Here is a 23,638-nt window from a genome sequence, read left to right as displayed (position 1 = left end):
TTTATAGTGGTTCATCCATGTTCTTCTGAACATTAATAACCTAATCCACTTAGTATTTAGTATTGAATCACTCGATAGACAATTACATTTATGAACAGAAGTATTCACTCGTTACTAATTTGCCCAGAGTTTCTCCCAAAATATTCGTCAAATCCCCTTCAATGAAGCCTTGGATCCTTTATTTATAGTACCCAAGGGTTGTTCCATAATCAGTAAGAGTGGGATCGTGGTTTAGTACACGATCATTGGGAGTGGAGATACATGTCCACCTTCCCATGATTATGAGATCGTGGGTCTTCCCATTGTCTTCTCTGGATCGTGGCCGATAATGCACGATTGAGACTTCGAGAAAATGCTAAGTCTAGATTGGTCTATGTGACTTAGGTGCTAGGCTCGACGGCCCTTTAGAGCTTGGGTGCTAGGCCCGTTGGTCCTCTGGGTGCTAGGCCTATGATCTCCTGGGTGCTAGGCCTGTTGATCTCAGTTTGAACGAGCGTGAGTTTTTCCCGTCTTTGGGAGTGTAGGCCGACCACCCTACGAAGGATAGGGTGGGCCGACCACCCTGAGGGGTTCTTGGGCATGCTTGGGCTGAACACCCCTAGGGGTTGGGGTTAGGCTAACCACCCGTAAGGATTAGGACCAAGCCGACCACCCCTAGGGGGTTTTGGCCAGGTCGACTTATCTATATGTCTTGGACCTATCTTTTTTCTCATTGGTTTTTTTCAATACTTCATCGTTTTTTCCTAATTTGTGATGCCACATGTCGCTTTCTCATTTGCCACATCATCCTTGGATTTTTGGGGATAACAAACTTAATCCTGAGGTTGCTATGAACTCCTATATATGTCTGTTGTACCCAGTTTTCGAGCCATGTTAAGTGTGACCTCGAAAGTTGGATTCACAAACAATTGGACTTGTAAGGTTTAGGGTATGCTCCAAGACTAAATATCGAGCCTGCAAGACACAGACGACCTCGAAAATGGTGACCTCGAAGTGTTCATGATCTCAAAAGGTAGCTCCGGAGACGCATCCATCCTCAGGGATGACCTCGGATCAAGGGTCCTGAGCTCGACGCACAGACGATCTCGAAAGCCATGTGACCTCGAGAGATGTCTCTAGCTCGAAAGCTGACGAGAAAGCTGGGAAGCTAAAGCCTTGGAGATATATGATAAAAACCTTGAATATCTATAAGTGTTGTCCATATGAGATGTAATCCTCATTTATTACTGTAAATCCCCTAGAATCGTGGGATATTATTTGGTCAGTTATACGTCCCCTGGTCTTCAGGGGACGTTTCCTTTTATATTTGATTATAGGCATTTAAGGCCATTTATTTTATTTACACAAAAAGAGTAACTACCCAAAATATGTGGGATAGTATTCCGCAGCCTTCTCTATAAATAGAGAGGTCATGCACCATTGTAATGGACCGAAATTCTGAACCTTGAGAGAAAACTCTGAAGAATTCATGCTTAAGAATTTTCACAGATAATCTTAAGTTTAATAACAGAGACTCGTGGACTAGGCAGATTTAACTACTGAACCACGTAAAAATCGTGTGTTTGTATTGTGATATTTTATTTGGCCATTATCTGTTATTGTTTATGTGCTCTCCTTTCACTGTTGACAAAAAATGGCATCAACAGTTTGGCGCTTTCATTGAGAGCCTTAAGCATTCATCCCTGAGAAAATCATGGCCACAACACAATCAGAACACACCTGAAGAAAATTGCCCAAGACGTCCTGGAAAACAGCCAATGGAGAATCCGGATGTTGAAGAAAGAAGTGGGTCTTCTGATTCCCGGGGACCACCTCCTCCACCAAGAGATGAGGATATGTACTACAATCCTGAGCGGTACGTTCCTATTGTGGAACTTGAAAATCGACAGTTGAAGCAGCTATTGGCAGAGGCCAATAAACGGAATAAGGAGTTGACAAGGATAGTCGCAGAGGCGCAGGTGGCTCAGCCCCCGCCTCCGCGCGAAAACCAAGTCCCTCCTCCAAGGGACGTCCATGTTCCTCCCCGGAGACCCCGTGGGCGTCCACGAAAAGATGCTGCCATAAGGAGGCCGACTCAACCTCCGGCACTAGCAGAGCCATCCGCTCCACCTAGGCCCTAGAGGAGTACTCGGGCTCGGGCCCCGGCTAACCCGCCTGTGGAAATGCCTGCAGGAACTGAGAATAACCGAACCCCTGCAGAGGCTCGGACTCAGGTACCTGGGAGCGCACCAAATGCGACCGAACCATCTCGGGCAAATTCCGGACCCTCTAGGCCGAGACAAGGGTGGCAGCCACCGTCGCCTATATGGTTTCCTCCGTCACCCATAAGATATCCTTCGCCCCCCCACAGGAACGCTTAACCCGTTCGAGATCAGAATGAAGGGCGTGCGGGGGAAAGACAAGGAAACAGGGAGACTTTCCAGGAGCGGAGAGGCACCCCATCTAAGAAAAGTCAGACGTCTCGGTCTCGCACTGCGGAGACGAGGCGACGTGGGAAGAATCCATCACGAAATAACCAAGAAATGAGTTTTACCAGTGAATATTCCGGAGATACCAGGTCAGTCAGTAAGCATGGCCGAGGTCGTAAGAATACCGGAAGCCGCAAGAATCGTCCCGACCTGCGGAATCATCTGAACCAGAGTCGGGGTAAGGGAGATCAAACAAATCCGGACCTGAGGGATCGCTTGAATAGGCGTAGAGATCCCTCGCGGAGATGCGAGCCTGGGATTGTGATCGATGACAGCCAATTCCAGACAATACCTCCTACTGACCCAGTCCAAGAAAGAATCGATCAGCTCGAAAGAGCCTTTAGGCTTTTAAAGAATGAACGAGGAAATGGTCGATATGAGGACTCTGACGAGGAGCTCGAGCCGTTTGCTCCCCATATTTCCAACACTCAATTTCCTCAAGGGTTTCGGATCCCTCACGTCCCAACGTTTGAAGGAAAGACCGACCCGTGTAGTCACCTGAGCACGTTCAACACTATCATGAGAGCCAGTAATGTGGGTTACGAGCTCAGGTGCATGTTGTTTCCAACATCATTGGCAGGACCTGCCAAAATTTGGTTCGAAAAATATAAGAGACACTCAATAACTTCTTGGGAGCAGTTGTCTAAAGACTTTAAGAAGCAGTTCAGAGCAATGATGGGGGTCAGACCAGAAGCATCCACCTTAACTAACGTCCGACAACAGCCGGGCGAAACACTAAAAAGTTACCTAACAAGATTCAATCTGGAAGTCGCCCGAGCTCGGGACGTAGATGACAGTGGGCACCTAATGGCTATCCGAGCTGGTGTATTACCAGGAAATGCCCTTTGGGACGACATGCAAGGGAAACCGGTAAGGTCAATAACCGAGTTTAACAGACGAGCGCAGAGGTTTGTCAATGTAGAGGAAGCGAGGTCGACGCTCAAAGCGACTTCCCAGTCCGAAACTACAACGATAAACATCAACTCTACCTCAACCTCGGTGGACCCAGTAGCTCCAAAGCCTGCCACGGAGAACCCCTCCAAGAGAAAAAAGAACGAAGGAAGTAACCCCGAAGCTGAGGGAGGAAAGAAAAAGAAAGGGGAGCGGTATTTCTCCGTGTATAGGGTATACACCGAGCTCAATGAGTCTCGGGAGAACATATACCTGGCTAATGAAAACCAGGTCCCCTTTAGGCGCCCGGACCCGATGAGGAATCAAAAATCCAAGAGGGACTCCATTAAATATTTCCGGTTCCACAGAGACACCGGGCATACAACAGATGAATGTCGACAATTGAAAGACGAGATCGAAGGGTTGATCTCGAGAGGTTACTTCCGGCAATATGTCAAAAACCAGAGTACTGGTCAGACGGTCGCGAGCCAGAGAGTAGCCGTGCCCCCGACGACACAAAACAATAACTCCCGAGCTCGGGAAGAGGACAGACCCCCGCCGATTGATGGAGAGGATGTAATAACCATCTCGGGAGGGCCTCACCTTGCAGTAGGGGGCAAGAATTCCCAAAAGAGGTATGTTAACGAGTTGAAGACAGGGGACAGGTCTCCTTATGAACCCGAACCTAGGGCACCAAAAAGCCAGAGGATTGAAACACAACCAATAACCTTCACCGAGGAAGATGCCTCCCATGTTCAATTCCCTCATCATGATCCGCTGGTCATTACCCTTTAGTTGGCCAATAAAAGGGTCCACCGAGTTCTCACAGATAATGGGAGCTCAGTCAACATCCTTTATAAAGCAACCCTCGAGAAGATGGGACTCTCCCTTCGCGACCTGAAAGCATGTGCAACTACTTTGTACGGATTTTCAAGAGAAGGAACTGCCTGTATGGGATCCATTGAGCTCCCCATGACCTTGGGAGACTATCCAGTCTCGGTGACCAAGAAAATGGAGTTCGTGGTAGTAGACTTACCATCTGCCTACAATGTGCTGCTCGGGAGACCCGCCCTGGTCGGGCTGGGGGCAGTTTCATCAGTAAGGCATCTGGCCCTTAAGTTCCCGACCCCTAGCGGAGTCGGGACATTAAAAGGAGACCAATTGGCAGGGAGGGAATGCTATAGCATCTCCTTGAGGGGAAAGAAACAAATGATCGCTCAAGCACTCGTTATCATACAAAACAAAGACGGAACGGTTTTAGAAATTGACGAGGAGATTGATCCAAGGATTGAGGAGAAAGTTGACCTCGAACCTTTAGAGGAGCTCGAAGAAATTCAGCTCGAGGAAACTGATCCCTCGAAGAAGGTGAAGGTCGGAAAACACCTCCAAGACGAGGCAAAATAGCAATTAATTTGTTTTTTGAAGAAAAACCAGGATGTCTTCGCGTGGTCACACTCAGACATGGTAGGGATAAGCCCGAATGTAGCAAGCCACGCTCTAAACATAGACAAAAGCTTTCCCCCAAAGCAACAAAAGCAAAGACAGCTGGACGAAGACAGAAAGAAGGCGCTAAAGGAGGAAATTGACAGGTTGAAGGCAAACCGATTCATTAGGGATGCCTTTTACCCTGACTGGGTAGCCAATCCGGTTTTGGTCCCAAAGCCCAATGGGATGTGGAGAACCTGTATTGACTACTCAGATCTCAACAAAGCTTGCCCAAAAGACAGTTTTCCGTTACCAAGGATTGACCAGCTCGTGGATGCCACGGCGGGGCACGGCCTGATGTCATTCATGGATGCCTATTCTGGATATAACCAGATTCCCATGCATGCCCCCGACCAAGAACATACGAGCTTCATCACGGATAAAAGGCTATATTGCTATAATGTCATGCCATTCGGGCTCTAGAATGCTGGAGCCACATACCAGCGGCTCGTAAACATGATGTTTTCAGAACAAATAGGGAACAACATGGAGGTTTATGTTGATGACATGCTTGTAAAGTCTCAACTCAACAAGAACCATGTTGATGGCCTCGAAGAGTGCTTCGGCGTGCTCAGGAAGTATAACATGAAGCTAAATCCTCATAAGTGCACTTTCGGGGTATCTTCAGGAAAATTTATGGGCTTTATTGTGAACTCTCGTGGAATCGAGGCTCACCTCGACAAGATCAAGGCCCTGATTGACATGCCCTCACCTCGAAGGCACAAATATGTCCAAAGTCTGACTGGCAGGATGGCAGCCCTAAGCAGATTCATCTCGAAATCTACGGATCGTGGTCTTCCATTTTTCAACTTACTGAGAGGAGGTAAGAAGTTTGAATGGACAGAGGAATGCGAGCTGGCCTTTCAGGAGCTCAAAAAGCACCTTGCGGAACCAGCCATCCTGTCAAAACCTGAAACGGGGGAAATACTATACCTATACCTTTCAACTACCGAACACCCGATAAGTACAGTGCTCGTCCGAGAAGAAGAGAGGGTGCAAAGACCCGTTTACTACATCAGTAAAAGATTACTGGGGGCAGAGTCAAGATATCCATTGATGGAGAAACTCGCGCTCAGTCTGATTCATTCATCCTGTAAGCTCAGCCCCTACTTTCAGGCACATCCCATCCATGTGTTGACTGATCAACCACTTAGGCAAGTCCTGTCTAAACCAGAAGCTTCAGGTCGACTTCTTAAATGCGCTGTTGAGCTCAGACAGTTCGAGATCACCTACCACCCAAGAACGACCATTAAGGCACAGGCATTGGCGAACTTTATAGTGGAATGTATGGGTATAGCCGACGACGAGGTAATAACCACAGCCCACGAGCTGTGGAAACTTTACGTCGACGGCTCATCATATGAAAATGGAGCAGGGGCAGGGGTCATTTTGGTTACCCCCGCAGGAAGCAGATTTCATTCTGCCCTAAGATTTGGCTTTAAAGCATCGAATAACGAGGCCGAATACGAGGCTTTACTCGCGGGACTTCGTATAGCAAAGGAGCTCAAAGCTAAAGTTATACATTGCTACAGTGATTCCCAGCTCGTGGTTAATCAAGTCCTAGGAGAATACCAGGCTCGTGGCACTAGAATGGCAGCTTATCTGGAGAAGGAAAAATCTGCATTGGAGTATTTCGAGTTTTATGCAATCGAACAGGTTCCCCGAGAACGAAACTCAAATGCAGATGCCTTAGCTCGACTCGCCACATCCGCCGAAAATGAAGAGCTGAATGTTGTACCCATAGAACACCTATTAGCACCTAGCATTAATGAGCCAGAAGAGGAAGATGTGTGTATGATCGAAATAGAGCCGACCTGGATGACCCCGATAGTTGATTATCTCGAAAATGGAACCCTTCCAAAAGATCGGAATCAGGCTCGAAAGTTGATGTATCAATTTCCCCGTTACACAATTTTGGATGGAAGGCTATACCGAAGGGGGTATTCCATGCTATTACTTAGATGCGTAACACCTCCCGAAGCTAAAAAAATTATTGAAGAAATTCATGAAGGGTTTTGCGGAGATCATACCGGGGGGCATAGCCTGTCCAAGAAGATCATACGCCAGGGATATTTCTGGCCAACCATTAAAACAGATTCTTTCGAGTATGTGAAGAAATGCGACAAATGCCAGAGATTCGCCACGATACCTCGAGCCCCACCATCCGAGCTGACCATGTTGACATCCCCATGGCCTTTCGCGGTATGGGGCATCGACCTCATAAGCTCTCTCCCAACTGGAAAAGGCAGAGTGAAATATGTTATAGTCGTCGTGGATTACTTCACAAAATGGACGGAGATTGAACCATTGGCAACTATAACCTCAAAGAAGATCCTTGATTTTGTTGTAAAGAGCATCGTGTGCCGATACGGAGTGCCGAGGAAGATCGTATCCGACAACGGAACCCAGTTCAATTGCGACTTGTTCACTAACTTTTGTGAAAAGAACGGTATAATAAAGAGTTTTTCATCAGTGGCTCACCCTCAAGCGAATGGCCAGGTCGAAGCTGTGAACAAAACTCTCAAAAGTTCTTTAAAGAAAAAGTTGGAGGAAGCAAAGGGACGGTGGCCCGAAGAATTGCCCCAAGTCCTTTGGGGATACAGGACCACAACTCGAACCTCAACAGGACATACCCCGTTCTCTCTAGCATATGGCTGCGAGGCAATGTTGCCTATTGAGGTAGAAATCCCAACGATCAAAACTCAAATTTATGATCAAAGTTCAAACCACACTCAGCTCGAAGAAACCCTAGACTTGATTGAAGAAAAAAGAGAAGAGGCTCAGCTGAGAAATGCTGCCTACCAGCAACGAACTACCAGATATTTCAACAAGAGGGTTCGAGATCAAAAGTTCAGAATAGGAGACCTGGTGTTGAGATGCGTATTCTTGGCAACTCGAGATCCAGCAGCTGGAGTGCTCGGGCCGAACTGGGAAGGATCGTACCAGATAGAATCAATCATCCATCCTGGTGTGTACAAACTTGCGAGATTGGACGGGAGCATAGTACCACGAGCATGGAATAGAGAACACCTTAGACCTTACTATCAGTAGTGTAGGAAAAGTTTTGCCTATAACCATGAGTTTCTATTTGTATTAGTTTGTTTGTCTTTTGGTTACCATCAAATAAAGATTTATTTCATCCAGTATATTATCTCTTTTTTATTTTTGCAATCTCTCTTAATTTAATAACCTATGGTCACACTCATAGGATATTAAGGGGGCATCATTGGTATATATACCATGGCTTAAAAAATATATGAAGCATTTGGATATGACCAGATGCGCAAGCTCAGATAGTTCGGACATAACCGAATTATCAAAAATAAAGTATTTGGATATAACCAGATGCGCGAGCTTAGATAGTTCGGACATAACCGAATTAACAAAAAATAAAGTATTTGGACATAACCAGATACGCAAGCTTAGATAGTTCGGACATAACCGATTTATCAAAAATATATGAAGCATTTGGATATGACCAGATGCGCGAGCTCAGATAGTTCAGACATAACCGAATTATAAAAAATAAAGTATTTGGATATAACCAGATGCGCGAGCTTAGATAGTTCGGACATAACCGAATTATCAAAAAATAAAGTATTTGGATATAACCAGATACGCGAGCTTAGATAGTTCGGACATAACCGATTTATCAAAAACTGAAAACGTTTGGAGTTAACCAGATGTGCAAACTTAACAGGTTTGGAACAAACCATCCAAAAAACTAATCCATGATAAGTAGGAACCTAAACCTACTTCGAGATAAATCGAGAACGAGGCTGGAATGTCTTAAAGAAAAATAGTTTCGAACTCTTAACCTTGGAGCAAAGACTTAGGATGAGGTAAAGTGACTAAGCAAAAAATATATAACCAAATCATTCACATTACATACCATATAAGTACTTTTGGGTTCATGGTTAAAGTAATATCCGACTTTGAAAAATAACGAGGTCGGAAGCGGATAATTTGAACAAACTGTGCATGAATGCATTGAGCTTCGAACATAAATCCACAATATGTTTGTATGAATAAATAAACATAAATGATTCATCCATAAAAAATGTGCAAAATATTTCGAGCCAAGAAATGTAAAGCATATATAAGTAATATTTAAAGAAATTGTATCAGCCCCATGGGCATAAATTAAAATAGTTACAAAAATAAGGGGACGCAGCCCCAATAAATGATTTCCCCAAGATCAGATTTAAGGAAGAGGAGTCTCCTTGGCCTTCTCAGCATCAGTAGCACCGGACCCCCCAGGACGAATAGCATGACTATCCTTCTGAGCAGCCTCTCGAGTAGCTTCACTTGCCTCAAGACGGGCATTCCACCGCTCAACATATTTGGCCTCGAGAGGGCCCAGGAAGTTGGTATCGAGGTCAGCATTATCAGCCCAAAGTTTGTACATGGCTTGGTCGACTGCTTTCTCCTTCTGCTCCTTATACTCGTCCAAGAGGCGGGCCTTCTCACTCTCCATGATGTCGAAGGTGGCAGATTTCTCCTCTTCGAGCTTGGCATTGGCCTTCTCAAGACGAGTCTTCGCCTGTTCAAGCTCGGCATTCGTCTTCTCCAGCTCCTCGAGACGTGTCTTCATTTTTTCAAGTTCAGACTTCGATTCCTTGAGTTCGTCAGCCATTTTAAGCTCGAGATCCTTCGAATTTTGGGCCAGAGACATGCTCATGTGCACCTCGTTGGTCAGTTTATAGTTAAGTTGTGCTGAGACGACAAGGGCCTGAAATACAAAGAATGAATTAGATTGTGAGCTGAGGTACAAACATTTAAAGGAGAGTTGTGAAGGTTACCGCGGTAGTAAGTTCGATACTCTTATCATAAAGAGTATTGCAGTCCGAGGCCTTGTGCACGAGGTCCCAATGGTCGGCGCCGAAGCCCGAAAAGCTCTGACCCACTCGAGAGAGGACATCCGAGCTGAGCATATCCCCTTAGGTCCCAGCAGTACCATCAAGCACGAACTCCTCAATATGAGGTCGGGCCGTCGGCAGCTGGACCTTGGAGACAGAAGGTTTCTTCGGGGGCCGACCGACTGTTATTTGAGTATCGGTCGGAGGAGGCGAGAGGGGCGCGGTCGAGCCAGACGCATCAACCTGGACAGTCGGTTCCGTGGTTGTGCTCGCAGTAGTCTGGGCCATTGGGGTCGTCTCGTGGCGTCTGGGGATCTTGGATGGCCGGTCGGACCTCCGCGGTATTCTCGGACGTTTGCTCTTCTGAGCTCCGGCTCCCCCATCGCTAAAAAGCACAGCGTCGAGATCGGGATCCATGGCACCTGCACAGTTCCAATCTAAGTTAGATAATGATAATAAGTTTGGAAAGAGAAAAGAAAACCAGGTAAAGAAAAGACCTAACTGGAACTCTTCCTCGAACTAGAGCTCGGGGACCATGAAATTCTCCCATCTTCAGAAGAAGCAGGGGGAGGACCTTCCCTATAGGTGGGTGATAACCTCGAAAGGTCCCTATAATTGTTGGTCCCGTACTGAACAGCTATCTCGTTCCACAGCTCGTCCGTAGTATACATGGTGTCGTACTTCCCGAGCCCACTATCAAACCTATGAATACAGTCGTCTACCCAACTCCATATGTAGAAGTGGTATCTATCCTGTGGGCATGAGACTAACCTATTGGGCTTATGCTTTAGTAAAGTAGGGGACCACATTCTCGAGGTATGGAGGGTTTTACCTTCATCCGAATCTGGGCTCGAGGCTTCGTCATTGGCCTCGTTCCCCGACGGCGGACTCCTCCTACGGACTGGAAGTTGGGGCCTTGCCTCTCTCCTCGGAGGGAGGACGCCTGTGGGCAGAGGCACCTGCTCCCAAAGTTCATATTTTTTATTGGACCAGTCAGAGGTGGACTGGCCCTCCCCCAAAAGTCCGCACTTTCGGAGTCTATCCTCGTGTAAAAGGTATAATAGAGACCTCCTGCCATGGGGGAGTTGGAGCAGGGTCTCTCTATGCTCCTTCATTGTCTCGTCAGGAGTGGGACGCTGAAAATTGGCTGAAAGACAAGACATATTTCTACTAAGTACGGATCTAAGAGCTGAAATCTCGAGCACAGAAATAAAGATAACGAGAATACTTACGAATCAGCCTGAACGAGTAATGTCGAGACGGGGACAGACCGTCTGTCCAGAAGAAGGCCCTTTTGAAATCAGGCGGATGATTGGGAAGATCCTCAAAGACCTTATTCTCCCTGGGATAGCTCGAGAGATAATAAAAGCCATCCCCTCCCCGAGCTCGGGAGGGGTTACTTTTCAGACAAAAGAGATACAAAATCTCTTGAGGCGAAGGTCCTTTCCACCCCATCTCGTGGTATAAAGACCTCAGGGCAGACAACACCCTGTAAGAATTGGTGTTGAGTTAGAACGGGGCCAACCCAACGAAATCCGTGAAGTACTTGAAAAAAGACTTCAAGGGCAATAGTGCTCCCGCCCTCATGTGTTCCTGGCTCCACGCCGCGTACTTCAACCTGGCATCATGGCCCCCAGGGGCGAAACAGCTTCGTTCATGGTCGGCCGGAGCTCGACACTTCAAGTAGCCTGACAGGCTGAGGCTGTGGAAAGCCAGGATTTCAGTTATCTGACTAGTTGTGGTAACCGAGCTCCAATAGTGCTCGGCCTCAAACATTTCTCTCCTCGGCTGCAAGGAAGAACGTTCCCCCATTAGTGAAAATCGGAGCTCTCCTGGATGGTATGCGACAGTGACCTTTAGTGCAGGGTCGAGGGGAATCGACCTAGGTCCTGGATTGGATTCCGGATAGAGGGCCTCCCGAAGAACTCTCCTCTTCCCCTCTATGATCTCGTCTATCTGGCAGCGGTAATGAGCTCGAATGTCCTCCTGCTCGCGCGCGAGCTTGTATTCCCTTATCCGACGTTGATTCCGGGCGAACAACGATTCTGGGCTCGGGGTTTTTGGCTCGTAAGGGATTGCCAGCAACGACCCCCACCGTCTTTTCAGATTCTGTGACATCTAGCGAGAAAGAAAAAATGGTGAGGGCCATGCATGCAAGAGTTGCAAGCTCGAAGTTAAGAGCTCGGGGTTTAGGAACAAAACAAGCTATATATTAAGGCCCTTATTAAAGAGTCAGGATATGCGTTCCACGAGAAAGGAAGGAGAGTGGATAATTTTTTGAAAATCCTGAAAATCAAGGGAAAAAAGAGTGGCGGTTAACCAGGAAAGGCAGCCTTGGGTTTCGTGCATTTGTCAAGGCCAATGTTTTTTACCCGAAATCTTGGTGTACAAGAAACGTCTCTTAAAATTTTAAAACCCAGAAAACAGGAATCTTGTTCAAACATCAAAACTGGATATGAACCAGTGATGTAAATTCTATGTTGGGAGTCTAAAAAAAAAAGGCACAAGAGCCTATCGGATAGAAATCTCCTATCGTATTATGCTAAGAATGTAAACTAGTACATACACAGACACAGCAAGAACAGCATGAACAAAAACTGACAAAATGAAAAATAAAGATTGCATACTTACACAATAATGGCGATTGCAGAGAGATTGTCGATCGAAGGAGAGGTTGCAAATAAGAACTCACGGACTCAAACAAACCAGGGTTTCTTTGGCTGAGAAAACATGCACAGGATAAAAACTTTATAGGAAGGTCTCTGGTTTCGTTTTTTCTTCTTTTCTTGCTTCTGGTGAACGAAGATAAAAAAGAAGATGAAGAGTGGGGTCTCGTATATATAGATGAATAAAGGGGGATTAATCCGGGGCGTTGAATGAAATCCTTGCTAGATCCAACGGATGGGGATCAATGACAAGATGGCACCAAAAAGGTGGCAGACGGATGATCGTGGGCATGTCTCCAAGGTACTCAAGTACCAAAAATGAGCAATACCTGGCTGACGCGTGTCCATTTTCAAAAAGCGTATGACGGTATGGTTCCCGAGGAAAGTAGTTCAAAAGTTTCCTTCTCTTAGGATTCAAACAAATACTTTTGAGGGGGCAAGATGTTGTACCCAGTTTTCGAGCCATGTTAAGTGTGACCTCGAAAGTTGGATTCACATACAATTGGACTCGTAAGGTTTAGGGTATGCTCCAAGACTAAATATCGAGCCTGCAAAACACAGACGACCTCGAAAATGGTGACCTCGAAGTGTTCATGATCCCGAAAGGTAGCTCCGGAGACGCATCCATCCTCAGGGATGACCTCGGATCAGGGGTCCTGAGCTCGACGCACAGACGATCTCGAAAGCCATGTGACCTCAAGAGATGTCTCTAGCTCGAAAGCTGACGAGAAACCTGGGAAGCTAAAGCCTTGGAGATATATGATAAAAACCTTGAATATCTATAAGTGTTGTCCATACGAGATGTAATCCTCATTTATTACTGTAAATCCCCTAGGATCGTGGGATATTATTTGGTTAGTTATACGTCCCCTGGTCTTTAGGGGACGTTTCCTTTTATATTTGATTATAGGCATTTAAGGCCATTTATTTTATTTACACAAAAAGAGTAACTACCCAAAATATGTGGGATAGTATTCCGCAGCCTTCTCTATAAATAGAGAGGTCATGCGCCATTGTAATGGACCGAAATTCTGAACCTTGAGAGAAAACTCTGAAGAATTCATGCTTAAGAATTTTCAGAGATAATCTTAAGTTTAATAACAGAGACTCGTGGACTAGGCAGATTTAACTGCTGAACCACGTAAAAATCGTGTGTTTGTATTGTGATATTTTAATTGGCAATTATCTGTTATTGTTTACGTGGTCTCCTTTCACTGTTGACGAAAAATGGTGTCAACAATGTCATATGATCATTTGATTCATGCCTTAAGGTTTGTCAGAATGATCAGGCTAAGAACAATTGTTTTGGGGACTCAATGATTTATATGGCTGAGGACGTAATTTAACAGATATAGAACCTATACCTTCTTATAAATTGAATAATGGTTCCCTATTAGATTGACTTTTGGAACTGAAAAGGTTATGAGCACTCACGTTACAAACTTGTTGTGACACAACCTTCACTTGTAAAGTCAATGGTACTTTAGGAGCAAGAAATAGCTAAAAGGGTAAAACAATAATTTTATTCCCTTTTAATTATGAACCATTAATAGAGGATTAACGTTGTATGTAATGATTATATCAATGGACACTTTATTCTTTAATAAAGTACTCAGTAAACATTTGTCTGTAATTATCAAGAGTTCAATCTCATATTTATAGTGGAGTAATCATGTGATTAATAAATATAATTATTTAATCAAAGAGCTTTGATTAATAATGTAACATTTATTGGAGCTTGATATTATAGGACCACAGGCCACCAAGGTGCCTCTATCAACACCATATCAAGGTAAGAGTTGATACAAGGGTATAACTGTAATTTGGGAATTTGAGAAGAATTTTATTCTTCGGGTCAAGTATACAATTATATGATAATTGATGCTGAATAATTAATTTGGAATTAATTACTAATTTTTTAAAATATATTTATTAATTTAAATATATAAATTTTCGAAATTCATATATATATATATAAATAAATAAAATTTTGAAATTAATTATTTTAGTGGGAGAAAATAAAATTGGTTAGTCAAAAATAGTTTTTGATTTATTGAATTTTAAAAAGATAATGATAATGATGATCATCAATTTGAATTTTGAATTTACAATTTAAATTTAGAAATATGGTTGTCATCTTATCCTTAAAAAGATACACACCTTATTTTGTGGAATATTTATTTTAATTAAATAATTAAATAATAGAAAAATGCAATATCCCTGAAAAGGATATTGCAGTCTATACATGACACAATCCAATGATTGTGCCATGCGTGTATGACTACACTGATCTTGTATTAGTATTGTTTTTATTTTATTTATTTAATAATTCGAAAATAGTTTTTTCAAATTTGGCAAGTTAGATATTTCTCTAAATTAAATCCTATCATCATTATGATATTATTATTATTATTATTATTATTATTATCTTACTATTATTATTAGGAATAATAAGGTAGAAGAAGAGAAACACAACAAACAATACAACACAATACACAATTCAAAATAATTCTCATAATATTGTTAGACAAAAACTCTTTCTTTCTTCTTCTTTATTCTAGCCAATCTCAGACCATAATCCAAGTTCTCATGTGTTGAGAAATACTTGTGATTCTTGAAGTACAAACCAATGTTCTCTATGTGCCCACACACATCCTGAGGTGTAGAGAACACTCCAGAAGATCATAGTTTGAGTGCTCAGAGCTTTGGATAGGAAGATCGAAAAATATACAAAAAGACTCATGGACACTTGATAAGCTTCAAGAGGTAATGGTTTATGTTCTTGAATTTTTAATGTGTTTATATGTTATATATAAATATATTGTATATTTATATTTATGTTGCATGATTAATAATATTGTATGTTAATGTTTCTAGATGTTTTCTTGTTCATATAAACTTTTTATGAGTGTTGAAATTTTTTATTGTTGTATACAATGGGCCCACCGTGCCGATTTCGCTGTGTGCTCTAAATGTTTTTCCAACAGGTATGCCTTAGAAATCATGATCTTGTTGTATGCTCTTGTCATATACCTAATGTTTTAGTTTCTTAAAAAGCATGAAAATTTTGTGATATACTTTGTTGTTGAACCCTATGTGTGATTCGGCCTAGGGGTATGCTTAGGTTTTGTGATGTACTATTTCATGTTCTTGTAAAATGTAAAAAGAAAACATGAGATGTTGATGAGGGTTTCAGGCTACAGGGTATTGATGCATGTTTGTTTTTATTTTATTTTATGTCACATACACTCATTAGAATTATGCTAGGTTATTTGGTTAAATTGGGAATTTTTATTAAGTCTCTTATAAATGATGATTTAATGATACATGAAGGTTTTGGTTTGAGAAAATGTTTAAGCATGATGTAAAAGTGAATTTCACGTTAATATTGCTTGTTGTTTTATATATATATATATATAATTTGTGAATATGATGGTGAAACAATGGTTGATATGCTCAAGTGATGCCTCAAAATGATGTATGAGTTTATGTTAACAAAAATGCATTTTTATTTCACACATAAATGATGTTTTTATCAAATTAATACATGCAGATTTTTTAGAATATTTTATGAAGAAAATATGATTTTTAATCCAAGTTTGTGATTTTGAATGAATTAATAGTTGCTGGAATTTTTGATTAAAAATAACAAAGGTCTTTCAAATAAGATAGATAATGTTAGTGCATCAAATAAATTATACCTTAAGTTATGTATATGTAAAAGTGATATTTTTAAAATGTAAATATGAAAATGTCACATTATTATTTTGGTGCAGTTTTTTTTTATTTAAATGAGAAAAGATTTTTAAACAAAATAAATCACTACTACAAAATTGGGCTTTCCCGACACCCAACAATGACTGTCAACTCTATTGACTGTCGTAGTTGCTTAGCGGGACTCTACACCGACAGTTAAAAACTGTAGGCATAGAAACCAACGGCGACAGTTAATAACTGTCGCTGTTGCTTTTGACTGTCGATGTTGACCCCAACGACGACAGTTAATTCGAGACCAATACCGACAATTAAAATGTGTTGCTATAGACCCCAACGCCGACAGTTAATTGTAGACCAATGCCGACAGTTAAAAGGTGTTGCTATTGACCTCAATGCCGACAGTTAATTCGAGACCAATGCCGACAGTTAAAATGTGTCGCTATTGACCACAACGTCGACAATTAATAGGTGTCGCTATTGACCCCAACGCCGATAATTAATAAAAGTCTAATACCGACAATCATAAAATGTCGCCAAAATTTAAATAAAAAATTATAATGAATGAATAGTGTAATTTTAAAAATATAAACTAAATTATGTAAATATATATTTATAAAAATTATTTGTTTATTAAAAACTTTTAAAAATAGATTTTTTTTTTGTTTCTAAATTTTTTATTTACTTTTGTATATATAATAATTTTTATATCAAAATTTAAATTTATTAATCTTTAACATATTTATAAAATTAACTATATTATATTAACTATATAATTCTTTAACATATTTATAAAATTTGTATTAGTGAAAATAGAGTTGTTTTATTAATTGAAAAAATATTGTAAAACAATTAATGAATAGTATAATTTTAAAAATAAACTAAATTATGTAAATATATATTTATAAAAATTATGTATTTATTAAAAAAAATTAAAAGTAGATTTTTTTGTTTCTAAATTTTTCTTATTATTATCTTTTGTATTTATAATAATTTTTATATCAAAATTTAAATTTATTATTCTTTAACATATTTATAAAATTAATTATATTATTAACTATATTATTCTTTAACACATTTATAAAATTTGTATTAGTTAAAAAAGAGTTGTTTTATTAATTGGAAAAATGTTGTAAAAAAAATTAATGAATAGTATAATTTTGAAAATAAACTAAATTATGTAAATATATATTTATAAAAATTATGTATTTATTAAAAAAAACTAAACTAGATATTTTTGTTTCTAAATTTTTAATATTATTATCTTTTGTATTTATAATAATTTTTATATCAAAATTTAAATTTATTATTCTTTAACATATTTATAAAATTAATTATATTATTAACTATATTATTCTTTAACACATTTATAAAATTTGTATTAGTTAAAAAGGAGTTGTTTTTTATTAATTGGAAAAATATTGTAAAAAAAATTAATGAATAGTATAATTTTAAAAATAAACTAAATTATGTAAATATATATTTATAAAAATTATTAAAAACTTTTAAAACTAGATTTTTTTTGTTTCTAAATTTTTCATATTATTATCTTTTATATTTATATAATAATTTTTATATCAAAATTTAAATTTATTATTCTTTAACATATTTATAAATTAAATTAACTATATTATTTTTTAACACATTTATAAAATTTGTATTAGTAAAAAAAGAGTTGTTTTATTAATTGGAAAAATATTGTAAAAAAATTTAATATAGAAATTTATTAGTTATGATTTTTTTATTAATATATAAATATATGTTTAAATATTTTTTTTATAAAAACGTATTGGAGCAATGTCGACATTTAAAAATGTGTCGTTGTTGGGAAATAGGATTTTTTTAGGGACAATGCTGACACATATAAGCTTTCGCTAAAATCCACTTCCCCCACCCCACCCACCTCAATTTTTCCCTCTCTTCTTTCTTTCTTCCAGCCGAAATGGTTCCCGCCAAACCTCCTTTCTTTCTTTTCCCTCTTCCTCTTTCTTTCTTCCAGCTGAAATAGTTCCTCCACTTCCAGCCTATATGTTCTACCTCCACCAGCCAGCCACCACGACGCCGAATCAGTCTCTCATCCCCCGGCACTGCCTCACCGGCTTTCTCCCTTTCCGTCTTTCGTGCAACCAACGGCTGGCCACACCCCACGGTCTCTCTCTCTCTCTCTCTCTCTCTATATATATATATATATATATATATATCTTTTTTGCAATTCTAGTTTGGATTTTGACATGTTTATTATCTTGAAAAACCTCACCGTCCTTGATCTATCCCAAAACAAGCTCTCACTGATTTTTAGTTCTGGGATAAGTGAAAATTTTCCACAATTCACTGTATTACACTTGTCCAACTGCAACTTAAGAACCTTTCCTCATTTTCTTATGCATCAAAAAAATCTCCAGATCTTGCATCTTGATCGTAACCATATTAATGGTCGAATACCGAATTGGATGTTGGAAGTAAGTAAAAAAATATTGATCATTTTATCCTTTGTTGGGAACTCTTTAATGGGGGAACTCTCATCTGCAATATGCAATCAAAGTTCTCTGAAAGTCCTTCTCCTTTCCCATAATAAGCTGGGTGGCATTACATTACTTGTTTGTAATAGATATTGATGGGTTTTAGTTGTGAGTCTTTTGTTTTGGGGTCTTTTATGTGTTTGAATAACTTAATTGAATAAGGAGTATTCTAGAGGAAAGTATTGCCGTATTAGAAACTCAATTTGTACATTTATTTTTATTGACTATTTTCAATATATATCATAAGAAACATTAGTAAATCATTATTAATTATTTTGAGTTTTCTCTGGTACAATTATTCAAAATAGTTTACTTAAAATTATTGTCGTGTCTGCACTTCCTAGCATATTCCCCTAGCCTAAAATATGACCTTCAAGCTTATTACAGTAATTAACAAACTATGAATACGAAAACTAAATAAAATCATACATAGAAAGATTCACAACCATCTTCCTTACCATTTGTCAGCAATTAAGCAAACCATCTTCCTTACCAATTCCCTACTTGAGAATTTGAATTTGGGTCCTAATTTGTTATAGTCATGTTTTTTATTGCCTTAAAACTATACAAATTAGTTTGATCCTCAATCTAAATTTGGGTAGATAAATCATAAACTATCCAAAACAATCAATATATCAAACTTGAATAATATATTCTAAGTCAATAATACATTATTAATATTTAACTATGTCCAGCTTCTTCGAAGATGAAGGAAAATTGTATGAAAATGGTGTGGTGTTATGTAGATATTAGATAATAATGACTTTGAATTGGGGGATGAAGTTATTAAAAAATTTCATATATATTAACAATAAGAATAAAAAAAGTTTTGCAAATGAGTAAAGTTGGGTTGACTAATAGAGTGGAATAGAGGCAGTGGCTTGTGTCGCATGCAATGTCTGTAATTACTAATTAGTAGATTTGCTCCGAAACAGTTGGAACTTCCAGTTTTGTATAACGTGTGTTGGCTAAGTTTCAACCATGTCAACTCAGATATTGATGGTGTAATGGATATGTATGGAGTAAGTTGCGTGCGTTGATATATGGGGGAGGTGAAACCTTGGCTGTTTATTATTTTTTTTTAAATTTAGAATAATATTTTGTTTATTTATTTATTTAAGGAATTTTGAGTTCAGTTCATATTAGTCAGAAGTTCAATTAGTACAATAATGACTACTGAAATAAGAGGCTAATATAGAATAGTTGAAGGTAAATATCTAGGGGATATAACACATTACTTTAGAACAATTACTAGGAACATTATTTTTGCTCTTAAATATATATATATATATTCTGACCATTATTATTGTTTTGTAGCTATTATATAAATATATCATCTCACTTAGCTTGGTAGCTTAGTATTATTATTTTAGAAAATAAATGTTGACAGGTATTTAAGCATAAACTTATTACTCTTTTATTTATTTTATTTCATGTCTTTGAAAGGCTCTTCGGGATAAAACTCTTGATCTCAGATTTTTGCTTCAGAAAGCAATCTAAAGTTCAAATAAATCATCTCATGTATGTTTTAATGGTTAAAACTTATTAATTTGGATTCTAATTGTTTAAACATATTCAGAGGTATATTCTTTTATTCTTTTTAAAATTATACAAGTGTATGTTAGAGGAGTTTGAATATCTTAAATATTCATCCATAGTGAAGTAGGTTCTGGGATTATAATTGTGTGCTGCGGTGATAACGGAAGGTTGAGAACTTGCATGTCTTTGTGAAGTATGTTCTGTGATATCTATATAATTGCGTGCTGGGGGAGATATAAGGAAGAAAACTTGTTTGTTGTTTGAATTAATTGAATTATTTGTATTGATAATGACAGATGGTTAGGTTACAAATATAGGGGAAGTGTTGTCTGTTTTAAATCATAAAAATAGTATGAATGATTTAGATTATGAAAGATTAACGTTTCAATTTCATTTATATTCAAAGCTCAAGTAATCATATATTTTGACTACTTCAAGCTTTCAAACCTCTGCAATGAATCCACCAGATGTATGAAGCAACTGGATCAAACAAGATGATTGGGAAGGATTCATTTCTAAGAGATTATCTCCTCAGTGGGCTGAGCTAAGAAAAAAGAATCAAGGTGCGCAGGCACTGAACAAATACAATCACCGCACAAGACGGGGTGGTTACAAACAGATAGAGCAACAACTTGAAGCAGAATTAGGCCATAAACTAATAAATTTTTATAGAGCAGATATGTGGTTAATGATAAGAAAGGACAAAAAAGGAGAGTCAACTGACGATGTAGCATCAATTATGGAGAAGATTGTGAGTATAATTTTACTTCTTTACTAATTAACATTTTTAAATGGAAGTTCGTATTAATTATTAACTAATTTGATTTTGTATATAGGTTGACTACAAACAAAAGGTAGTAGAAGGAACTTTGGTGGTGGAAGGATCCAACGATGTCCTAACTTTGGCTTTGGGCACCCCTGAGCATTCTGGACATGTTAGGGGGATGCCTAAAGGTGTCACCCCTACCCAATTTCTTAAGACACCAAAGCCTAAGAGAAAAATCAGCTTGAAGTAACTACTTCAGAAGATAGCCGCATTAATAGGCTGGAAGAGCAACTTCGACAATCTGATGAGAGGAACCGTCGAACTGAGGAGAAGTTAAATCAATTGATGGAGCAATTTAGATCCACACATAGCAATATCGGTGAGTCATCGCATGCATCTGGTTCTTGTGTGGGAAGAGCAGCCTCTAATGTATCACCACCACCACCACCACTAGCACCATATGTTGAACAAGAGATTGTTCCACTAGTAGTAGCACCACCGCCACCACCACTAGAACCCCATGTTCAACAAGTGCTTGTTCCACAAATACTAGCACCACCACCACATGTTCAACCAATGATTACTCCACCAGAACCACAAGTTCCGCCAACTATGCATGAGATATTCTTATTACCATAATCAACTTAGCAAATGTTAATGCTTAATAATTTCACTATTGTACTATATTTATTATTTCTTTCTAACGCATCATATTAAATGCAAGCTTGCTATCAAAACGAGGGACAACATAGTTGCATTGGGATACATCCTTAAGACTCATAGTACAAATATCCATGGAAAAAAGATGCCTAAAGAAGTTGCTTGTGTAGTCGTTGAGGTAGCCCACAATGAGATGGCTAGGCTACAATTTCCTAATTTGAATGCTGGGATCACTTTGGTAGGTCAAGCAGTTAGGGTACCAGTAGCATGGCATAAACATCTTATTATCGACGAAAGTGAGCGGGGACAAGTAATGTCTATAAGTTTTTATCGCCTAACTTATTTTATTTTGAAATTTATTTTATTTTACCTTTTCCTTGGGTCATAAGCAGAAGAGAAATCAAGAAGATATTGAGGCGATGATACCTTCTACTCAACATCCACAACCCCCAAAGCTTCCGCGTGTAGAGCCATTGATACAGGAGCTAGTGTCATTCTCTCACAATGATTCAGCATTTATGTCAAGCAATTTGACCTCTTTATTGAAGTTTGTATCACCATGGGATAATGAATACCACAAGAAGATTAATATCCCATCGCATGTTTTTGGATACAACACGATTGCTACGCTTTTCAAGGATGATGTGACGCAATTTTGCAACATGGACAAGATTAGGCAAACTCCAATGATATTGTATTTGAGGTATATATTCATGTCTTTTATAATTTAAAGTTTGAATTATATGCAGGCCTTTTATAATTAAACATGATTAATTTCTAGGTTGTTGGATGATATACTACATACCAATGGGTTGGATCATTTGTACACATTTCAACATCCAGGTGAAGTTAGTGTAGGTCATGATAATAAGCGTGCCCAAGCACTTAAAGATCGATTCATTCAAATGGGCGAGAAGCAGTTCCTTATTTGTCCCTGGAATAACAAGTAAGTTTATATTGAGTTTTGAAATGTTAAGTTCATATAGTCATCTTCTAAATATTTGATTGTTTGTTTTCTAGTGAACATTGAATGTTATTCTATTTCAACCTCACTCACATTCAGTGGCGTTCTTGGATCCCATTAACCTTCAATTATGCATTGAGATTAAAAATATAGTTAGGCTGTAAGTTTATATAAGTTTCATTCCTTAAAGTATATTATCTTTATAATAGTACTTGTTTGCTAATTAAAATATTTTTATTATGTACAGTGCTTTCACGCTATATGATACGGAAAAAGGAAAAAGAGTGTAAGTCTAAAGTATTATTGTCCAAAATTAAGTAACATTCAACTTTATAAAACATAAGATTTAAATTATAAGTATACTAACAAGAATATGTAATATACTTTTACATTTGTCTATGTTAACAGTGCTGACAACAACCAAAAACCACAGAGTGCGATATCTACTGCATGAAGTATGCTAAGGATCTTATTTCACAACAAAGAACCAAAGCATATCTATCGAATAATGTAATAATTAAATGTGTTTACCTTTTAACTTTAATAAAGTTATATTTTAATTTCATATATATTTGACATGTAACTTATAATTTAAATTATTTGTAGTTCAATTCAGATTTACCATATACTGACGCTGAACTTAATGAAGTTCAAGAAGAGTGGGCAAAATATATTCTACCGCAACTTGTTAAATGATGGCATGCGTGCTTAGTACCTATGTGAGGGGATTTAGTCATTGTTTGAACTTTTTATTTCTTTTATTAGAAATTGTTAGAACTAATCAAATACCGAATCAATCTAATAACTTGTTAGCTTTTTGAGGTGCATACTGTGCTAAATATTCATTTTATGACAAACTTTTTTGGAACTATGTATTTCTTTTCTTTAGAAAGTGTTAGAACTAATCAAATGTAAAGTTAATGTTACCAATGTTAATTTAATTTAATTTTTTATGTGCATTCTTTTACTGCAATTGTTTCGTTGATTTTGAAACCAGGGGGCATTGACAACATATTTGCAATGTCCTCTGGTGTGGAAACTTTGCGACAGTTAAAAACTGTCACCATAGATAGTCAATCACGACACATAATAATTGTCGGTGTTGCC

General features: G+C 38.8%; 1 protein-coding gene across 1 annotated transcript; it reads left to right on the top strand.

Moving 5' to 3' along the window:
* The first annotated feature begins 18,042 nt into the window (after positions 1 to 18,042).
* LOC133824146 (uncharacterized) lies at positions 18,043 to 22,985 on the top strand. The gene is made up of 6 exons (XM_062257013.1): positions 18,043 to 18,232; positions 20,609 to 20,892; positions 20,978 to 22,270; positions 22,349 to 22,513; positions 22,779 to 22,817; positions 22,940 to 22,985. The coding sequence occupies exons 3-6, from the start codon at positions 21,987 to 21,989 to the stop codon at positions 22,983 to 22,985; spliced, it is 534 nt and encodes a 177-aa protein (XP_062112997.1). The 5' UTR covers positions 18,043 to 18,232; positions 20,609 to 20,892; positions 20,978 to 21,986.
* Positions 22,986 to 23,638: the final 653 nt, after the last annotated feature.

Source organism: Humulus lupulus, chromosome 3, assembly GCF_963169125.1.
Source record: "Humulus lupulus chromosome 3, drHumLupu1.1, whole genome shotgun sequence".
Lineage (NCBI taxonomy): Eukaryota > Viridiplantae > Streptophyta > Magnoliopsida > Rosales > Cannabaceae > Humulus > Humulus lupulus.
This window is presented reverse-complemented; position numbering and strand designations above follow the sequence as displayed.